Source organism: Neltuma alba, unplaced genomic scaffold (genome assembly GCF_004799145.2).
Source record: "Neltuma alba isolate B1F8T4 unplaced genomic scaffold, ASM479914v2 tig00001876_pilon, whole genome shotgun sequence".
In the NCBI taxonomy this organism is placed as follows: Eukaryota; Viridiplantae; Streptophyta; class Magnoliopsida; order Fabales; family Fabaceae; genus Neltuma; species Neltuma alba.
In genome coordinates, this window is record NW_021632653.1 from 1 (window position 1) to 21,419 (window position 21,419).

General features: G+C 32.0%; 2 protein-coding genes across 2 annotated transcripts; one reads left to right on the plus strand and one right to left on the minus strand.

Annotated features, from left to right (window-relative positions):
- Window positions 1-11: 11 nt before the first annotated feature.
- On the plus strand, window positions 12-8,802 carry LOC114713149 (6-phosphofructo-2-kinase/fructose-2,6-bisphosphatase-like; the record flags this gene model as incomplete). Its single annotated transcript, XM_028897740.1, is given in 22 exon segments — window positions 12-57; window positions 60-157; window positions 287-382; window positions 739-837; window positions 944-973; window positions 1,415-1,468; window positions 1,917-1,970; window positions 2,044-2,121; window positions 2,220-2,311; window positions 2,389-2,420; window positions 2,423-2,445; window positions 2,520-2,594; window positions 2,833-2,880; window positions 3,581-3,678; window positions 5,412-5,487; window positions 6,699-6,761; window positions 6,886-6,977; window positions 7,145-7,213; window positions 7,298-7,361; window positions 7,458-7,523; window positions 7,989-8,091; window positions 8,571-8,802. Coding segments are annotated over 21 exon segments (1,431 nt in total), but the record flags the coding sequence as incomplete, so codon positions are not given.
- Window positions 8,803-10,183: 1,381 nt separating this feature from the next.
- LOC114713189 (RING-H2 finger protein ATL66-like) lies at window positions 10,184-10,639 on the minus strand. Its single transcript, XM_028897780.1, has one exon. It carries the CDS (start codon window positions 10,637-10,639, stop codon window positions 10,184-10,186), a length of 456 nt encoding a protein of 151 aa, XP_028753613.1.
- Between the last annotated feature and the right edge of the window lie 10,780 nt (window positions 10,640-21,419).

Consider the following 21,419-nt stretch of genomic DNA (forward strand, 5'->3'; position numbering starts at 1 on the left):
GACCGGTTGAATCCAAGTCAGTGGGCACATATACATCACTACAAAAGCAAGATAGTCAGAGGGATATTTTGTTGATAGGGGTGTTGGGTCCCCTAGACTTGTAAAATCCAGCTCTACAACTTTTACAACTAATATTAATCTGGAAACTGATACCAAGGTTTGTATGAATGATTTTTTCTGTTTGTTTTTAACTTTCTGTCCTCAAATTGAATGGTAGAGAACAAGATTTTGTAGTCTCAACTTGTGCCCAACTGATTGCTTCTGTATGCTTTCTTTTCAATGATAGAATTCAATGCCAGCAGCTGCTGGAGCTGTTGCAGCTGCAGCTGTGGCTGACCAGATGCTGGGTCCCAAGGAGGATAGACATTTAGCAATTATCCTGGTACTTACTAGCATGACTGGTTATCATGAATTTTAATAAGTTTTAGTGATTCTTCATCTATCTTGCTTCCCCCTTTAAGTTAGAGTTTTATGGGTATCTTGGAGTTTGAAAATGACTCAAAAAAAAAAATTATATTTTCCTTTTGTAGTTCATCAAATTAATACATGTGACATTGAACAATTCTAACTTGAGATTCAGCTTTCTCTAGTTTACAATGGGATTGGACTGCTAGTCTTCCTTTTAGGCAGTTCCTTTTCGAAGATTTCTTGTTCTCCTCTTTCGCATCTCCCTAAGTATTTAATAATTTTTGTATAAAAAATACAATGAATAGTTCTAACTCGTTGCTTTTACTTTAGGTGGGTTTGCCAGCTCGAGGTAAAACTTTTACTGCAGCAAAACTTACAAGATACCTTCGTTGGTTAGGTCATGATACCAAGCATTTCAATGTTGGGAAGGTTGCTGACATCTTTGACATGACTCTTCTTTGTACTCGGTAGTCTTTTGCTATGTCAAAATATCTCAGATATGAGAGTGACACACATTTCTATTTGATTGTTACAGTATCGCCGCCTTAAGCATGGAACTAATCAGGTAAACTCAATTTGCATAAAATTTGATTTGGTTACTTATAATTGAAATTTCATCTTCTGAAGTAATTCTTTATGCGTTCTTATAGATATGTTTGCCATTGATTAATTAATAAATTGAAAGAACTTACAATGACATGGGAATGGGCAAAGACTGAACACTAAACCTCTAAGTTAATTAAAGAAGCTCTTGCTATGTCAAAATCATTTGATCTAAAAGGTCATAAAAGCTCTAAGTTATATCTGTTATTTGACTAATTTTTTCACATGATCTATTGTAATTTGGTGGAGCATAAAATTTCCAATGTTGCTCTTTAGTGCTATTGTGAATGGTAGATCATCCGTTTTCCTTTCTGAGTAACTTAATTATTATAACCATACAATTTAACTTGTCATTCATGCTTTCACGAGCAATTCTTAATGCATGTCATATGCTTCGTTGCAGTCTGCTGACTTTTTTCGAGCTGACAATCCTGAAGGCATGGAGGCCCGCAATGAGGTAACTTTTGCCCAGTAGTTTGTTGCTTTGAGATCAAATTCAATGCAGAATATAATGGATAACTTCCATATATTTAGATCTTAATTTATTAGTTACAGTTGAACTTGGAATGGTCATGGTCCATGATTTTTTTTTTTTTTTTAAAACATCATGTTAGTGCTTCTATGATTGTTTATGATTTTTTTTAACATCTCTTGCTTTTTGATGAATGGCAAAAATTTCCGGATTGTAAAAAGTAGAATACAAAATCCTAATGGAAAATTCATGTTGATGGGCATCAAGTATAACGTATTCTTATTAAGGCTATGTTACCCTGCTCAAACTTGCTTCAAGCATTTGCTTTGGCATGGATGATTCTGGCATTGTACCATGTCCCTTTTTTTCTTTTGCGATTGCATTGTACCACGTCCTTTCCCTGTGCATAGTTTTTATGTATATGTGCTACCAGGTAGCAGCTTTGGCATTTGAAGATATGATATCTTGGATGCAAGAAGGTGGCCAGGTAAGCTATTCTTTTGACTTTTTCTACTATTACTTCTTTCCTGTTCTCTCCATCACTTTTGATTTTATTTTAGGTAGGGATATTTGATGCGACAAACAGTACCAAGAAGAGAAGAAACATGCTGATGAAATTGGCTGAAGGAAGATGCAAGGTACTGCAGTCACAAATGGACTTTGTTAAGAATTATCATATGAAATTTATACAGATAATCTTGATCTCTTCTGATGCATCTTTGCGTTTTTCTTGTAGATTATATTTCTGGAAACAATATGCAATGATGTAAACATAATAGAAAGAAATATACGTCTTAAAATTCAGCAAAGTCCTGACTATGCAGAAGAGTAAAATTTCTCTTAAAAACAGTGATATCTTCGTCTTGATTGCCATGAAATTACACCTAATTAATGTACTTTTGCAGGACAGATTTCGAAGCAGGGATAGAAGACTTTAAAACCGTCTGGCCAATTATGAGAAGGCAAGTCTTTTGAATGCACTTTTATTAATTCTTAGAGAACTTTTCCTCATATAATTTAGATTTTTCATCGTCAGGTTTATGAACCTGTAGAAGAAGGATCTTACATTAAAATGATTGATATGGTCAGTGGGCATGGTGGGCATATACAAGTAAGATTAATTTTTCTTTCTGTTTTGAATCATATGCGTTGAACGTAGCCCTTTTATATTGCTGATTGTCAGGTCATCCTGTACCACAATTTGCCGGTAAACATTTGTGTTCATATGGAGGCTGTACTTAAATAACTGGAATGTAATAGTAGAATGAAGAAATGAATTTAGGGGCTTCAACTTGAGCTCTGCTCCACACATCAAGACAATTTGTTATAATTTCTCTCTTTTGATGTAGGTGAACAATATCAGTGGCTACCTTCCTGGTCGGATTGTTTTCTTCTTGGTAAGTTCTTTCAAGAATGTGTTTGAATATCATCTATGGGTGTTTGGTTTGTGAACCTTTTTTAATTCCTAGAAAATAGCAGAAATGTTTTGTAGAATCTTATAAGGAAACAACATGTCAAGGAATGTAAGCAACAGCTACAGAACCCCTTATTTTCATTTCTATTGGGGTGAGGTGGAAATGTTGGATTTTCATTAGTCAGAAATATTTGAAACGTTAGAAGATTATTTTGTCCACCCTTATCTTAATAAACCCCCATAAAACTAATAAATGAAATTTCTTATTATCCTTAATATCTATGATGGATAATATAGGTTTTTTAACAACTTGTGAAGCTGTGCTCGATAACTTGACATTTATTCAAGGGTTAAAGTATAATTTTGCCCTAAAAATATTTTCAAAGAAGCTATGGGCACCATAGAAAAATTGTGAAGCAATGCAGCACATAATTTTTCAAAACTGGTGTAATGTTGCCTTTTTTAACAGCCAACCTTGAGGTTAACATTGGGACTCAATGTTGACTACTAAAAAAGGGCTACATTGCACTAGTTTTGAAAGATTATGTGCTGCATTGCTCTGCAATTTTCTTTAGGGTGCCCATAGCTTTTCCAGTAATACTTTCGGAGTAAAAATTCAGTTTAACTTTTTATTTATGAACCATGCTCACCTCTTACTGTGAACCTTCGTTCGTCTATTGCAGGTTAATACCCACCTCACACCACGCCCCATATTACTTACTAGGCATGGAGAAAGTCAGGACAATGTAAGAGGAAGAATTGGTGGAGATACTGCAGTGAGGTATTTGCTTGACGTGTCCAGTACCATTCTGTCTTTGTAAAAGCTTTTAGAAAGGAAGTAGTATGAATGGATTTTGAAAACCTAGTTGCCAGTTTTGTTTCATTACTGGTTATTCTCGAAGGTGGAGTCAAATTATTGAATGCTATGCCGTCAAATTGTTGTTTTCTCATCCCTTCCCTTAATATTGACTGCTCATGTCCTCTCTTTTACTTGACGGCTTTGCAAGAACTCCAAACAGGGTTAGTATTGCTTATTTTCACTTGTGGACTAAGTTCCGAAGAAAGAGAGCTTAATTATTTGCAGCAAGCTATTTATCTACTGCGCTTGGTACGAAATAGTTAAATAGTTTGAGAGCTATAATACATTCAAAAAAGACCTTCCATTTGGAAGTTTAAACACCTATTTCTTTGGAAAAAAGACAAACTATAGAATGATAAAATGATAACGCAAAGGAGCAAGTGCTAGAGTGGATGCTTTTGATTTAGATGGGATTAAACGGTAGGGGTTCATGTGTGCAAGTCAGGATGGTAGAGGGCTGTGGGAGAAAGATGAGAGAGAGAGAGAGGAGTAGGAGAGAGAAGGAAAGAAAAAAACGAGAGAGAGAAAAATGCACTGTTATTCAGAGTATTAACACAAGTCATCGTAATTGATAGCTACCCTTATTTATAGATTAGGGTTAACGGCTATATTTAACTAACTATTCTTTGTATTGGCTTAACTACCCTAACGGCTATCATTCATTATTTACGAGTCAAATATCACAGGACTTGCTTGCAATATGGGTTACTTCTGTATTTTTTTATTTTATAGAGGTAGAGGAAAAATACAAGAAAGGAGGTCCAGGAATCATCCCGCAACTGAAAAAACCTCTGAAAAGAGAAATATTTACATTCACTAAAAATAATCCTCACGTTTCTTGCTAAATCTGATAGAGAAAAACCCCTGAAATTACTGAACCTTCAACCGGGGCCACTACAGTTAGGTTGGACCTGTTAGTCTGGTTAGAGTTGGAGAGCCTGACAAGGTAGATTTTCAAATACCAAATATGGAAGCTACGGAGTTAACCATTGCATGTTCCTTAATGCAAATGGACAACGGATGAACTAGAGCACCATAAAATAGGACCAAGCTTAGTGCGTGAAAGTCTGATCAATGTCCATGCGTTTGAGACAACTGTGTTGGAGTTTAGGAGGGAGGTTTGAGAAGAGGCATACTTGTATGGTTGTCTAAACAATTACTAGTGGTCTGGGGACATACTACCTTCGTACTGACCTAATTTATGATGATTAATAGACATTCATAGGACCTGGATAAGTAAAGTTGCGATCCCAGCGAGATTTCACTCGTCTCTATTGACAAATCCCATAAACAAAGTTCCCTTGTGTTGAATCTTCAAAGCTATTTTTCCGCTCTCATTCTTTTTGGGCCGTTCTTTTACTGCACCATTGATTTCATTGATTCGGTCATTTATTGAAAAGAAAAGGAAAAAGAACAAGCAGCTCCCCTTAAAGCAAGGCTTCATTCAGAAGTTAAAATAGAAGCTTGTCTTGCAAGGGAAAGATGGAGATGGTGAAATAGTTGTAGATCCTTTATCTTCTTTATTTTTTATTAGCAGCAGTTCCTTTATCTTTAAAGTGATGTTTCCTTAATTATCTTACATCTGTTTCTTAGGAAGAAAAGTGCTTTCAAGTTTATAACTGTTAACTAGAAGAAGCTGCATTTTGTTAAAACAGTGAGACTGGACAACTGTACGCAAAGAAGCTTGCCAACTTTGTAGGAAAGCGACTCAAATCAGAACGGGCTGCTTCTGTAAGCTTTTCTTTCTTGGATTCAGTGTCCCCGCGCATGCCCTTTGAAGCCAATGCTATTAAGTTCATACTTGAAAGGATCTAGTGCTTTTCCTTTTTCTGCCAATATTGCATATGAAATTTATGTTGCACTTGGGCTAGCATCATTCCTCAGTTTGAATGTGCACTAACTGAAAGAAGTAGAGTAAGAAGCTGGAAAAACAGGAACCATCCAGCAGCAAATTTGACAATTTTAATTAGAAAACTTTTAATTCAATCCCTCTTCAATTTGACAACCAAAAACCCTTGAATTTTCTAGCATTTGTCTATAACAAAATTCACCATGACCTTGTTCCTTCTCCTAAGTTTTCAATTATTAATGGTAATGATATAGTGATTGCAGGAGATGATGCTATTTCTTTCAAAATCATTCTTACATTCTTAATAGTGCAACTCCTAGCTAGCCTTATTTTATTTAAAACCAAAAATACAAAACCAAGTATTTTACTGAAAAGGTTTTGAGTCGCAAAAACCATTGTAGCCAAAAATAATTAAACATACTTTGCCCGTTTATGCATCTATAGTGAATGTGAATAATGCTGCTACAGCATGTATTTAGTTTTTACAAGAAAGCCCATCTACATAGATAAGACTGGTGTCACTTGTGACAACTATATACCTTATTATAGTGGGAGATTTTCTGGGGGAAACAATAGAAAAATAGAGAAACAAATTCAGAGCAATGTCTATGAAATGAGAATGAACCGGACATATAAGCAAATGTTGGTCTTTTATTATTCATTGTGGAGCTAATAAGTATACATTTCTCGTTCTTAATAATTTATTTATTGAAGAAAAAAACAATTTGACTGCACCCATTGAATCCATATTTGTAATGGTTTGATTGGGTTTGATGAAGTAATGGTTGCCTCCAATGGACTATGGATCATATGCCAGCATTTCATCTAATTAAGCTTGAGGGGGATTATTGGAGGTTTGAACATGAGTTATATACTCGGAATGTTCTATAGCTTGTGGCGAGAATTGCACATTGTATCATTTATGCCTATTGGAATTAGTGTGTATTGTAAATAATGAGGATGACTCTACCACTTGCTACTTGTGTTGAATGGTGACTGTAATTTGGGACTCTTTGTGGCGTGCATGGAAAACAAGTTGCACATGTATAGCATGGTGAGTGACTTTTTTTTTTTTTTTTAACTGATGATCCAGATATGGACTAGCACATTGCAACGAACAATTCTGACAGCAAGCCCAATTGGTGGATTTCCCAAGGTTAGTGTCGTCCTTATTGACCTATATTTATGGTTGCATGCAGTCATCAGTTACTATCAGCAGATAGGTGGACAAAATTATGCATCAATGGTGTTCCGGAGCTTACTATCCTTATATTTGTTAGATACAATGGCGTGCTCTTGATGAGATAAATGCTGGGGCATGTGACGGGATGACATATGAAGAGATCAAGAAGAACATGCCAGAGGAGTATGAGTATGTCATTGATTTGTAAACTTTCTATCCCTTCCTTAGACAAGCGCACATGCTCGCTTTTTAAGTTGGATGTGACTGATAAATCAGCAGAAGCACAGGGTAGGGACTTGTTAAGGGAGCACAATGATCTTCAAAATTTATTAAACAATTTCACGTTCCAATTGCAGATCTCGCAAGAAAGACAAGCTTAGGTATCGATATCCTCGTGGAGAATCTTATTTGGATGTTATTCAAAGGTCAGTATTGTACTTTTCATGTTAACTCAGATCCAAATTTCTACCTGTTTGATGTGACTCTTATCAGTTCTACTTGTAATGCAGGTTAGAGCCTGTGATTATTGAGCTTGAGAGACAACGTGCACCTGTTGTTGTAATATCTCACCAGGTTGTGCATCATATTAAATTTGCCTCTTAAGACATGGTCTCAATGTTTGACTGGTTGTAATACTTTTAATGTTCTCTGTTGGCTGTCTCATTGCAGGCAGTCTTGAGGGCATTATATGCTTACTTTGCTGACAGGCCTTTGAAAGAAATCCCACACATAGAGGTAACTAGTGGATTTACATAAAGTTCATTTGTAACTTATCTTTGTTCTCATTTGGAGAGTGCTTATATGAGATACTCTGTCCCGTTTTATTGCATGCAATCGTTTTTAAATTGAGAAATAAAAGAGGGTTGATGCATAGTTCTGAATTGGTAGAGAACATATAAATAGAGAAAATGAAGTATATAGTTGTCTGTGATTATATAAATGGAACGGAAATTCGTAATATCGCCCTACTCATGTATCATGACATAAGGATGTTAAAAATTTTGAAACTCACGACTTCATATTTGGACAAAGCTTGGAGTATCTTAGGATTTTGACATCAAATTATCTACAAAAACATGAGAAACTATTTTTAAAATATCAATTTTTCATGGTGACTTGTTAAAAATATTTATTTGTCATCTTACTTCTTGTGAATCATGAGGCTACTATCGTATCTAATGTGAGATTTGCTCATTGCAGGTACCCCTTCATACAATAATAGAGATACAAATGGGAGTTTCAGGTGTCCAAGAGAAACGATACAAACTAATGGACTGAAATGAGCAGATGAGCAGTTCTCTTGGTGACATGATCCGCTTATACATAAATTTTTCATTCTCCTGACTCCATTTGTTGCAAAAATTGATATTTGCAGAACCAGACATTATTCTAAATAACCATCATCATTCTCTTATCTGTTTTGACTTTGGTAACTCCTGCTTTTTAATACCAGAATAACCCGCCCTTGTAATGCTGGGGATATTGAAACTTTCGGAAAAGAAAATTTTTGGAGGATTAGAAAGTAAATGAAGTATATAATGTTGCATAATGCGATCTTAGGAACGATAATATCCAATAATAATCAGATAATTGGAAAAGCTAAAGAGAAATACTTGACTGCATGAGGTTTATCTGTGACGAGAATAGCGATAAAAGGAGATGAATAATTAAACAGATTCTTGGCGCACAAGACACTTTTCAAAGAAGCTTCCATAGATATTGATAATTTGTTTGGAAGATTAGATATTTCTGAGATCATATCCATGTCCTTTTTTCGGCTAGGAACAAGTAACACGGTTTTGGGATTGAGATCAGAAGCATGGGCAATGATGCAACCGGCAAGTGGCAATAAATGTATTCAAAGCAGCTAAGCTTCTCTGACAAAAATGGTGGGAAATAAAGGCAAGAAAAACGCAAGGCTGCATCTGTGTTTCAAACTCGTGCAATTCCTCTTGCCTACTACCAACCACATTTAATTTTTTTTTTTACAACAAATTATTTCTTTGTGCCTCAAGTATACTTTCTGGTTCTATTTATAAAATACTTCTAACATGTTTCACACAAATAAAGAAAAACATTAAATTGCATTAACTCTTCCATATTTAATATATACACCTTTCAAAAAAATAACTATATACACTATAATAACTGAAGGATAACATAATACATTCATGATAAAAATTTAACGAAGTGACCTATAAATAGGATAAAATTTTTTTCTCATTATGCCTTATAAATAGGACCAAATGAGTAGTCCAATTTTAACTTTTGTCCCCGAAGTAGTTTTCTTTATTCTTATTTTTGCAAAGCCCCCCTCCCCCAAAAAAAGCCCTGTTTAAAATTCTCATTGCATCTTGTACAAGTAAAAGTTAGGCAAGATTTTAAAAATGACAAATATTTTAAAAGATAAAAGTTATTATCAAACCTTCATCAGATTTTAAGAAAATAAGTATCAAGTTTTAAAGAAGCTATTATCGAAATATTTAAAATTATAACTTCTTTATTTAAATAAAAGCTTAGTAGCAAGATTATAAACTAGTTATTAGATATTGTTGCAATTTTTTTTTAAATTTTTGACTTACTAGTTTTTTTAAAAAAATTCTTTCTTTAGACACTATAATTATTTTTCTTTTCTTTTCTTTTCTTTTCTTTTTTTTGCTTACAGTAAATACTAAATTCTCTTAAGCACAAAAGGGAGACCTTTCCAATTAGATTTAATTTATATACAAAGGTTGGGAATTTAGTAGATATTGTTCTTTTTAGTAGATACAACAAAATTGGAAAAATTTAATTAAAACAATGTCTCTTTTGTTCTTTTTATAAAAAGGGATAGATAATTATTGTTAAATAATGATAATACAGTACATTTCCATTTTTGTGAACGAGGTTCTTCCTCTTATCCCCACCAAAAGGGATGCGTGTCACTTGCCGTATGAATGAAAATGACACTTGACACAAATTTTGAGTATACAATTTCCTTAAACTGGCTATTGTTTCTGTTACAACTTTAATTGATCAAAAAGAATTAACTCCCCCCCCCCCCAACAATCTAGTGATCTCATAGCCATGGAGTTTTTTTTTAAAAAGAATTATTCTACTCCCTACAATATGCATTCAAGAGAAGTAGTTGTTTCTCTTCTATGTTGAAAACTAACCCCATAAAAAATTGCGCAAAAAGGTTACTGGTGACAAATATATTCCATCGTTTTATTTACAGTCAAACCCCATTTGCTTCACCTTTCACAGTGCAGTTGCAGTATCAGTTACAACTGCGCAAGACAAGAGTAAGAGTATATATATTTTGCAGATAACAAAACCTCTCTCTCTCTCTCTGTGTCTGAACTTGAAAAAGAAAGCTATCGAAGTCAATGGCAGAAAACACAGAAAGGAAACCTTCATACAGTGTTATTATTGATAGCATTTCTACTCATAAATTTATCAAGTGAAGCCCTGCAAAGAGGACAACTAGGGTTTGCACTTAACCACATTTCTACACACTCTGAATGATAAGCATGCTCACATTCTGGCAAAACCTTCACCTTCCCACCTTCCTTTAACACATTCAGACATATGCAGCATTCTACATTTAGGTCTCCCACACTCTTATTCTCCACTGCTTCCATCTCAAACTTACCCCACTGAAGTTTAGCAGCAGGCGGTGCGGGAGAGGCCACAACAAGGTAGTGCCGGCGACACAAGTGGGCGAGAAGGAACAATGTGACGAGCAAAATGATAACGGAGAAGAAGAAAAGTAGGAGGAAGAAGGCATGGCTATATGAGTGCAAGTCTGAGTGATTTATGTCAATGAAACGCCATTGAAAGATGTGAAAATGATTATTTTCTGAGGCCATTGAGATGGGAAGCATAATGATGGTGAAGGTGAGAGTATGTGATGTGAAGAGAAGTGAAGGGTTGAGATAAAAAAAGAGAAGTTAGATAGGATATAAATAGAAGAGAGCCATGCATGGAATGGTCATAACAGGAGGTAGTTGCTTCATCATGGCATATTATGTGAGGTGGTTGTGAGCATTTGTTGCCATCTCTTTCGCCATAGATGTGAATGAATATATAGCACAGGAATTTCACACAGGAAACACAATTTTTCTGATTGAAAAAAAAAAGCATTATTATCTTCTTCTTCTTTTTTATTTAATATAATAGCGCACAAATATATCAGTATTTAACTTAAATTCGAGACCTCATCCAAACATGATAGGTGGTGTTGCACTGAGGACAACTAGCAGTTCACTTATCTTCTCCTATTTGAAATATGGTCTCTTGTCTTGATCTGATGGTAAGGAGAGAGAGAGCTTGAGTCTAACAATTGTATGGTACAATTTTTTTTTTTGAGTCAAAATTGTATGGTACAATATACATATTAGTGGTTGCATCAAGTCCTTTTCCCTCCTAATTCAACCGATAGACTATATTTCAAGCAAGAGAAGAAGATTGGAGAGGATTCCCATCATAGTGTCAATATAAAACATGAAAACTAAGACGTACCGTCCTATTCATAAAGTATACCATTCTATTACTATTGTAGCCTATTGTGGCATATTAAGAAATGCATTCAATTAATTAAATTTTTCACACTTGTCTTTATTAAAGAAAGGTGTTGGAAAAAATATTGTAATTTTCCTTCACCTATTTTTTTAAATTATATTCAATGGGGGAAAAATTAAAAAAATGCCATTAATTACTCTATGAGTGACTTATATTTAAAAAAAAAACTTTTCTTTTCCTATGAATAACTTACAAATAGGAATAGAATAGTAAATAGTACAACTTAATATTAAAGGTTAGGTCAAATGAAAGAGACTCAATTTTTCTTCTTCAAATCCCGTTAATTAAAAAAAAATCATATTGTGAAACCTATTTCTAATTGGAGTTGATGATGTTTGAATTTGATTCAGTAGTACTACTTCTGATTCTTAATATAAAAGTTAGATAACTAATTTAGAGAGATGAAGAAAATTAGTGAAGTTAGTTATTTGTAATAATGTGTGTTAACTTCCGTAAATCAATCTTATCCAATTATGTACATTGAAACTACACTCAGGTGGAAATACTTTACAATCAACAAGGATATTTTTGAAAACACATTATAAAGTTAGGAGACAATTATTTGGGGTCTTATATTTAGGACTACCAATTAACTCTTATATATTTAAGACGGGAGATAGTATCAGAGCTACTGGATATATCGATTCTGTATACACTTTGAAATGAACGAAAGTGATGATTCCTGGTTTGCTTTTGTTTTGCAATGCAAGGATTCACATAAATATGACTGGAAAATAAGGAAGGGTCTATACTTGTAGGTTATCACGGAGATGCTGTGGGATGCTATAGTGAATAGTGATAGCTTTTGGTGCAGTTGGTTTGTCCAATGAAGAAGTTCACGAGTTGAGAGGCTGACTGTTATGCCACAATTTTCAGGGACTGATCTGAGTCTGAAGAGTTCTCTGAGATTATTATCTTCATGGGAAATTTCAGTCTTTCTTGGAGCTTAATGGCTCACCAACTTCTCCTGTCTTTTTCTCTCTGTAATTTAATAAATATCTTATCAACCCTGCTCAGCTTTAAGGGTCCGCTTCCAATTCAGCTGATGAAGAGAGTTATTTGGAGTTATTTCTTTTTAACTCTTCCCCAAAAAAAAAACAAAAAGACATTTAAAAGATTCAAATTTGAACAGCTTCAGAAGCACCACATGCGTATGACCAAGAAGGCAAGAACAAAGAAACTCCCACCCACTCTCTTTTGCAAAGAAGAGTGTCAGTGGGTTATAATTCTTTTTGTGAAGTTACGGGTTTAAGCCTATTTGTGATTTTAAGCTTTTAGTAGCAGCCTCTTTAAATCCTTTTCTAAGTTTGATTAGTTGATTCATTTAAGGGAGATTGGGATAATGTGGTTGACATTGTGTGTGCGCGTGTATATATATTAATAGTGTTAATATAATATTTGTTTCAAGTTTTGAACCATAATTTTGGTCTTCAATAGGACAAAAGAGTTTAAGTTTTTATTAAATTATAAATATCGATATTTTAGGCGGCAATAAATTTAAGAGATCAAAATCTATGTTTTCAAATTTGATGAACCAAAATCAAAATAAAAATAAACTTGAGAGACCAAAATTATATTAACCTTTTTTTAATATATTAGGAGAGTTTGAACTCTAAACCTCTATCTATTTTGCATTCCACACTTACTACTTAAATTAGCTTGACATGACTTGACATTAATTTTTTTAATTTGAATTTCAAAATTTCAAATCAGTCTTGTTTATTATACTTTAATAACAATTGACAATATTTAAAAAGCAAACGAAAACACATTTTTGTAGTAATTTTTTATTTAAAAATTTGAAATTTTAGAGGCATTTTTTAAAAAAATTTCCATTTTAATACCTTATATTTTAGTCTAAGCATTACAAAATTACAAAACGAAGTACTACCTCCGGTCCTTAATATAAGACCCTGTTTGATTTTTATTTTGGTCCTAAATGTAAGACCCCAATCCACTTTATTTTTCATATTTATATATTTTTTTTCCAAAGTAGCTCTTCTAACAATGATAGTTTTAGTCAATACACTTGATTAGCAAGGATATTCTAGGAAAGAAAATATTTATTTAGGACAAATAACTAACTCAACTTACTTCCTTAATCTTCTCAAATTAGTCAACTGGTTTTTATAATTAGGACCAGAGGTAGTATGTTATTTTAACTTCCCACTTTTATATGCATAATATACACTATAATGCAGTTTACCAAAAAAGAATATATACTCTAATGCGAGACTTTTTCCCACTTTTTAAGTGTTGGCTTAATAATTTTATCGATTTCTTCATCAAGTACAACTCCATTATTTGCTTTGCACGCTTATGTATTCCCGATTTCTGATTATAGCAATTCACTCATAAGAAGAACTTTGTTTCTCTTTGATCTTCCATCTACTCGCAATACGTTTCTCTTTGTTTGGCCTTTCATCTATTTGAACACTCTCCAGACAGGCGCAACTTCCAAATTAAAAGATTAGAATCATACAAAATTTATAATAATAAAATTAATTATTACATAAAAATAGGGGTTGGATGCTTTTTTTTGGGACCCAACATCCCTTACTCTGAAATAATTTGTTTCAGATGTACCCAGAATTTTAAAACAATTTTTAAAGAATTCACGACCCTAAAATATTACCAACAATGATTGGATCTAACGGAAAGGCTAGTTCCTCACAGCATGATAGATCAAAATTCAGATTCTAGCTAAGAGAGATACTCCTATTTAATACTCAACAATTAATGTCTCAAACAGGATCACCTTCAATAAAAAAAATACATGTATTTAGATAAAAAGAAAAGATGGGTGCAGAGGAGGGAAGCCGGTTCAAGCTATGCGCGGCCAATCTTATTCCATTAAAGTCCATGCATTAATGCACCCCACTAGCCACATTTGTGAACTTTAATTAAAATGGTCCTTAATCAACCTTGAGTTTGATATTACATCTTAAGTTTATCTTTAAATTAAATTATAAATGTTTACATACTAAATACTAGTTATTTTTATGCCTTTATAAAGTTATATGAATAAATTAATCCCAAAACTTGTAAACATTAAATATGTAATACTCCTCCGGTCCTAAATGTAAGACCCTTATACTAGTGTGTATAAGGGTCTTACATTTAAGATCAGAGGAGTATAATGTATATAATTATTCGATCACTATGAAAATAATACATTAATAAAAGATAAAAAAATTAAATATGAAATTAGGTTTTTTTTTTAATGGAAACTGCCTACAACTTAAAGAGGAAAAATACAAGAAAAAGGCCAGAAACAAGGACTCCTAACCTTTTAATTCATTAAAATTAAGATAAAATCTAAAAAGGGTGAATTTTTTTTTTAAAATAGCGGGTCAATTTAGAGGTTAGACAAATTGACTTCCCCCCCCCCCCCCTAGTGAGATTAAACGGGATGAGCTAAATCGGCCTACCTTTAATTGGTTGAAATTTTTTTAGCTTGACTTGTTGATGGCTGACTCATCAAACTTAACCTATATTATTTTATACTTAAGAAATACTCTTCCAACTTTTAATGTAAGGCTTAATTAACTAATTTGAGAAAATTAAAAATATTAGTTAAATTAGTTAATATAAGTATATGATATATTTTTCTAAAATACTCTAATTATCTTCCTTGATCTCTTTCCCTTTGTCTTACGTAATTATTGTTGAGAGAATATCAATAAGATTAATTTTAAAAAAATTGATAGACATATGAAATAGATCTTAAATATAATATTAACATCAACTTTCAAATTAAGTCATATATTAAAGAGCAGAGGAATATTAACCTATATAAATAGATTTGTCAATATATCTTGTCATTCTTTATTTTTTTAAAAATCAATTATCATATTTGATGCTATCAAAATATGCAAGAAGGCATGGTGCTTCCTATTTAGTGATAAGGTTAATTGTCTCATTCCAACTAGTGGTTATGATCACCTTAATAATTCCTCTATGCCCAAATAATTTCCAAATTTTCAAAACAGAATAAATCTTTTTACCCCATCAATTGAATATTGGTTCAGTCTAGTTATAATAGAACTGTATGGCATGATCAAGAAGATTAATAAAAATAAATAGATGAGGAAAAATTGAATAATCTAAAAGAAAGAAATCAAATGAGATGGAGTGGAGTCATACAATCAACCCTTTATAATTTTTAAAAATTAATTATTTAATTTCTAAACTTTCAACTTCATCATAAATCAATTTCTAAAATTTAACTTACTTAACTTAGTTCTTTAGGTTGTAATTGTTTTATCCTATTATCTGACTAAATTATAATTGAGTCCAAAAAAAAAAATGAAAGCCAACGAATTAAATGATTAAAATTTGATAAATTAAATTTTAGGGATTGAATTGTAATCGGTTTAGAACAATCTAAACTAAATGTTTAATTTTTCTAATTTGAAATTTAATGTTGATATTTAAAGGGAAATATATGCTCTTGACTGATAGGCAGAGTTATTGCGGCATACAAACAATACCCACATGTAAAACACTATGTAATAAGTGTCATGTTGAAAATTTAATTTAGTGATGTCATTATCTTACATTATCCCAGCAACTTTAGACACCGTACGCTAATTAATAACCATAATATTTCTGAACCCAAAAAAAAAAAAACCCATAATATTTCCAAGCCACTCAATATTTCTATGTGTGGCGCTCATAAGTGACATATCATAAGGCATTTCAGATCCTTATTCTTTCATGTTTTTTCCCCCACATATTTAATGCCAAACTTGTTTAGTTATTTAATTCGCTATAAGTTATCGAATTGACCCAATATTTACGAACATTTATAAATGTATTTATTCGAATATATATTTTTAATAGAATAAATTTTTCAATCAAGTTTTTTTTATGTTTATGTTAACAAAATTGCTTGTGCGAGAGCTTGATTTAGTGGTCCTTTAGCATAATCTCCCTTTTAAAAATTAGTCTTAAGATTCATAATAGTATACTACCTCCAGTCACTAATATAAAAGCCTGCCTGATTTTTATTTTGGTTTTTAATATAAGACTTCAATCTACTTTATTTCTTGTATTTATCTATTTTTTTCTTAAAATCATTTTTACAATAATAGTAGTTCTAATTAATATATTAACAAGGGTATTTTAGAAAAGACAACACTTATTTATTATAAATAACTAACTTAACTAATTTTTAATTTATTTAAATTAGTCAACTAATTCTTATCTTAATGACCAGAGTTAGCATGATAATAGTTATTTTCACAAGTCTCGAGTTGGTTGTCATGTGTCCATTTTGCAAATGGCAACTAGCAATCTCTGGGTTGGGCTTAACAGATTGATTGTTGGGCTGATGGTGGCCCAATGCATTACAATTAGCCCCATAGTATTATTTGCAATTTCAATCCAAAACAAAGAGCTGTTAGCAGTTAATTGAAAATTCATCAAATAAAAATTATATATTAAAAATATACTCATTGCTCCTTTTTGAAATTAATTCTCTTTTTTTTTTTGGGAAAAGAAGTTCTGCTAATACTCATGGATAATTATTTTATTTTAAAGAGATTAGCTTTGTGATTAACAAGCTCTGCTCTTTATCATAGAAAAATAGATTAAAATTAATTTTCTTAAATACATTAATTTGATAATACTAGGATATACGTTGTGTTATGTCTCAGTTTATGCATGTTTTATGTTTAACCGTGTTTCTCTATTTGTTATATTTTCAATAGTATTGGACTTCAATGTTTTGTTTTGTTTTTTTCCTTTTATTGGAAGCAATCATCTTATTGGAAGTAATTCTATTCGAGACATTGTCGAGCATTAAATATGAGCATTTCTCCCTGTAAAGATTCAAATTTTGAATCGCCACGTTATGAGGGACTAATTCTTTTCATTAGACTCAACCCTATTGGTGACTCAAATGATATGTTTTGATTCAATAATATGATAGGAAGCCCATTGTACTATGGACATTTTCACTTATAAGTTTGAATAAATTTATCTTTTTTATATTAAAAAAAAGAAGAAAAAGGAAAACTCTATACATAAACAAACATGTGATTAATTTTTAATCGAATTGGTTGGTCTGATTCAGTTCTCATCATAATGGTGATGGTTATTGATAAAGCCTAAATTTTATATATTTTATCCCACATTAATTCAGGAATTAAATGATAATTTTGAGTTTAAATGGATTCTTATGCATAATTGGATTGAGTGATTGATTTTTGGATTTTTCATAAAAATTGAGATTTTGGATTAAAAATATAAATATTTTGTGATTTCCTATTTTTGACTTGAAATTAATTTTTCTATTTCTTTGGAAACAAGTCTTATATTTTTAGAAAGATTATTTTTAGAAAGTTTTGCAATTTCTTGCCTAATTTTTGTGCATATCTAATATTTAATTTTGATATAGATTATATTATATTTGAATATAATCTACATTAATGGATGCATTTAATTTCTTGTAGATCAAGAAAGAACATATAGGAAGTCCAATGATGTAAGATTGTTTCTTGGAATTTAAGTATAATCCAATAGCTAATATCAAGTAGGTCAATTAATTATTAAATGGCTTGAGCTTTGGATCTAAAAAAATTTCCTTTTCTCTAATTAAAATATTTTCCTTATTTGAGAGCAAGGACTCATACTTGCATCATCCCATATCCACTTTGTAACATACAAAAAAAAATTAAAAAAATATATTTATTAAATTAAATTAAATAATATTTTATTATTATTAAATTAAAAAAAACAGCTTTCGGTGGAAAGCTGGGAGCATTTGACAAAAGGAAGAAATTGGGGGGAGTAGCATTTAATGAAAGATGGAAAAAATGGAATAGGATAGTTGGATGGTGAAGGGAAAAAAAGAATAAAAGGGAGTGGGGAGACCGAAGAGAGTGAGAGAACGGAATAGAAAGAGTGGGAGAAGAGAAGAAAAGAGTGAGAAGAGCTATTGAAGGTTAGGACAAACTTTGAAAATAATTTAGGTACACAAAACTACTTCTTTCTATCAAATTTTCTTTATGAATATTTCCTATATATTTATAACTTTATATTTTTAGTATCGTTATAATATTTAGAGAAAATTTTACTATTTGGGTATAGAGTAGGTATGGAGTTTTGACAATATATGACCGTATAAATTTAAAAATACATTATGAAGGAATTTTAATCGGTTTATTTTGTTGAATGATTATTTTGAGAATTTTAAACTAAGATTTTAGTTGAAAAGTTTGTTATTTAGACTTGTAATATGTTTTCACCGATTAAATTTGAGTTAAATAATTTATTTGAGTTATTTAATATATTATTGAGGTTTTAATCGGTTTAAATATTGAATAAGTTAAATATATATTTTTGAAATAATTTTTGAAGGCTTGAAAAATTATAAATTGAGAAATTTGTGAAATTAAATAAAGCTACAGTTTGTTTATAATTTAAAAAGAAGTTGTTTGGTTTGAGGAAAAATTTTAAATGAGATTATATTAAATAATTGAGAATTTTAATATAAAATATTTAGATTTTGGGTAATATAAAAATATATATACTTTTGTTAAATTTAAATAGGGAAAATTACACTCAGGTCCCACAAAGCACAATTAATATCAAAAAGGTCTCATGAAATCACAAAATGATTCTGAAGTCCCCAGGGACCTGTGTGTAATTAATTCTAATTGTGAAATTACCTACTTACCCCTGTTAATTTTATTGCAACAATTCGTTTACAATCTCAACAATGGCTGTTAACAACCCGAGAAGACGTGATTGACAACCTCGGCAGTGCTCATGACAACTCACTTTGTGGAATGCCAGGGGCATTATTGAGGTTGTTAACCACCTCTTCTCGGGTTGTTAACAGCCACTGTTGATGTTGTAAATAGGTTTTGATTTTATTGCAGCAATTCGTTTACAATCTCAACAGTGGCTGTTAACTACCCGAGAAGACGTGATTGACAACCTCGGTAGTGCTCATGACAACTCACTCTGTGAAATACCATGGGCGTTGTTGAGGTTGTTAACCACCTCTTCTCGGGTTGTTAACAGTCACTGTTGAGGTTGTAAATAGGTTCAAATTAACAGGGGTAACTACGTAATTTCACAATTAGAATTAATTACACACAGGTCCCTGGGGATTTCAGAATCATTTTGCGATTTCGAGGGACCTTTTTGATATTAATTATGCTCTGTGGGACCTGAGTGTAATTTTCCCATTTAAATAGCCTTATATGTAAGTTATTTTTCAAAATAATATCTATTATAAATGCCTAGAGTTGGGAGAGTTAATATATTTATGTAATTTTGGTTTAGAGAGTAGTTTTAGAATTTTAGAGTAGCTTTGGAGTAGTTCTGAGTTTATATTAATAAATATTTATGTGCAATTTTGTAGACTTGAGAATTTTGGAGTAATCTTTGTGTGAATATTTGTAAGCTAAAGAGTACCGGGTAACTCTGAAAATTCTTTCTTGTACATGTGAATTGTGTATGATTGTATTATGAATTTACTATATTTTTATATATTGAAATATAATATTGTGATTTTTCAAATAAATGTTTTGGTATGTTATTTGATTGTTAAGATTTATTGCTATTAATTATGATTAATATTTAAATATATTGATGGCTATGGAATTGTCATGAGTTGTTATTAAATGGTATATAAGTTTTATTGCTATCTTATTTTTAATATATTTGCGGACGTATTTATGATGTAAGATTATTGGCATCTGACATACATTGTTGGGCTAAGGATAGAAGGAGATTGCATGGATGTAAAATTACCATGTGGTATGCCATCACTCAGTGCACAGTGGATGGCACTTGTCAAGGCCCCTTCTTCCATGTTTTCCTTTGGCCGGGAATTCATTGGAGCTGTGGGACATGTGACACCTCCCTATTCACAAAGGAGGGGAGCCATAATCCGAGCTTGAGCTCTATATCTTTGGCCGGATATATCTCTTGTATCGGTGAGTTTGGAATAATTTAGTAAAAATAGATTAGTTCCTATCAGACTATGTGTTAGCCTATGGCTCCAGTTGGCGGTATAAGGGTGGACGGTGATATAAGGGAGGCAGCATATTGCATTATTTTCGGATATATTAGAAAAATGATATTGGTATATTGTTGGGAAAAATAAAATAAAATTGAATTGAATGTCTCAAATCCGTGATTTTTAATATATTTATATACACACATATAAACAGATTTTTGGTTTATCATATATGATTTGCTTGTATAGGTTAGAATTTCAGTAGTTACTGAGACGTTTGATCTCACCCCCTATATTAACAATTTTCAGGCGAAGGATCTAGTAGAAATCAAGGGAAGGCACCAATGGAGTGAGCCGTGAAGGCTTCTGTGCTCCTCAAGCACATACTATGTTATATTTTTATTTGCCATGACTATAAGACTTTAATAGTTTATGTTGTTAAGTTATGTTAGAAATGTTTTGAAATTTTGACTTATTTGCAGTATTAAAAATATGTATAGACTTTTAAATTAAATATTTTATTGCGTATGTTGATACAATTACGTGAGGTGTTACACACGTGGATGCTTACTCTCTCGGCCATAGACTCGATCAACAAAAGCTCTTTCACTACGGGTTCATCTTCAACTTCCACTCCATCTCTTACTCATAAACTATTCATTATCCCAATCCCTTCAGTTACGCCATTTCTCAATTATCCACCCAACATCGCTTTTGCTATTCATTGCGTCACATACCCATGAAGTGCACTAAGGAGTTTGGAGGAGGAGATACGTTGACGGAGGCTTAAGCTTGTTAGGGAGACAATTTGGGAGGAGCATGGAGGAGGCTTGAGCCTTGGGCTAACACTTGAAAACCATAAGGGAGTAATATTCCATTTATATTTTTAATTCAAGGACTTAAGATTATTTAGGTTTAAATAATTTTAAGTTGTATTTTTGTGAGACAATTTAGTTTTAGATTGTTATTTTCACTCTTGGATTGGATTGATATTTATGTTGAGACACTTGATAGAATTTATGTTTATGAACCTTTGTATTATTAATTTAATTTATAATTGAGTTTTTATTATGGATTTAATTATCAATGTG

Coding starts and splice junctions, on each gene's coding strand:
- LOC114713189 (XM_028897780.1), bottom strand. CDS start 10,639: ATGGCCTCAGAAAATAATCATTTTCACATCTTTCAATGGCGTTTCATT.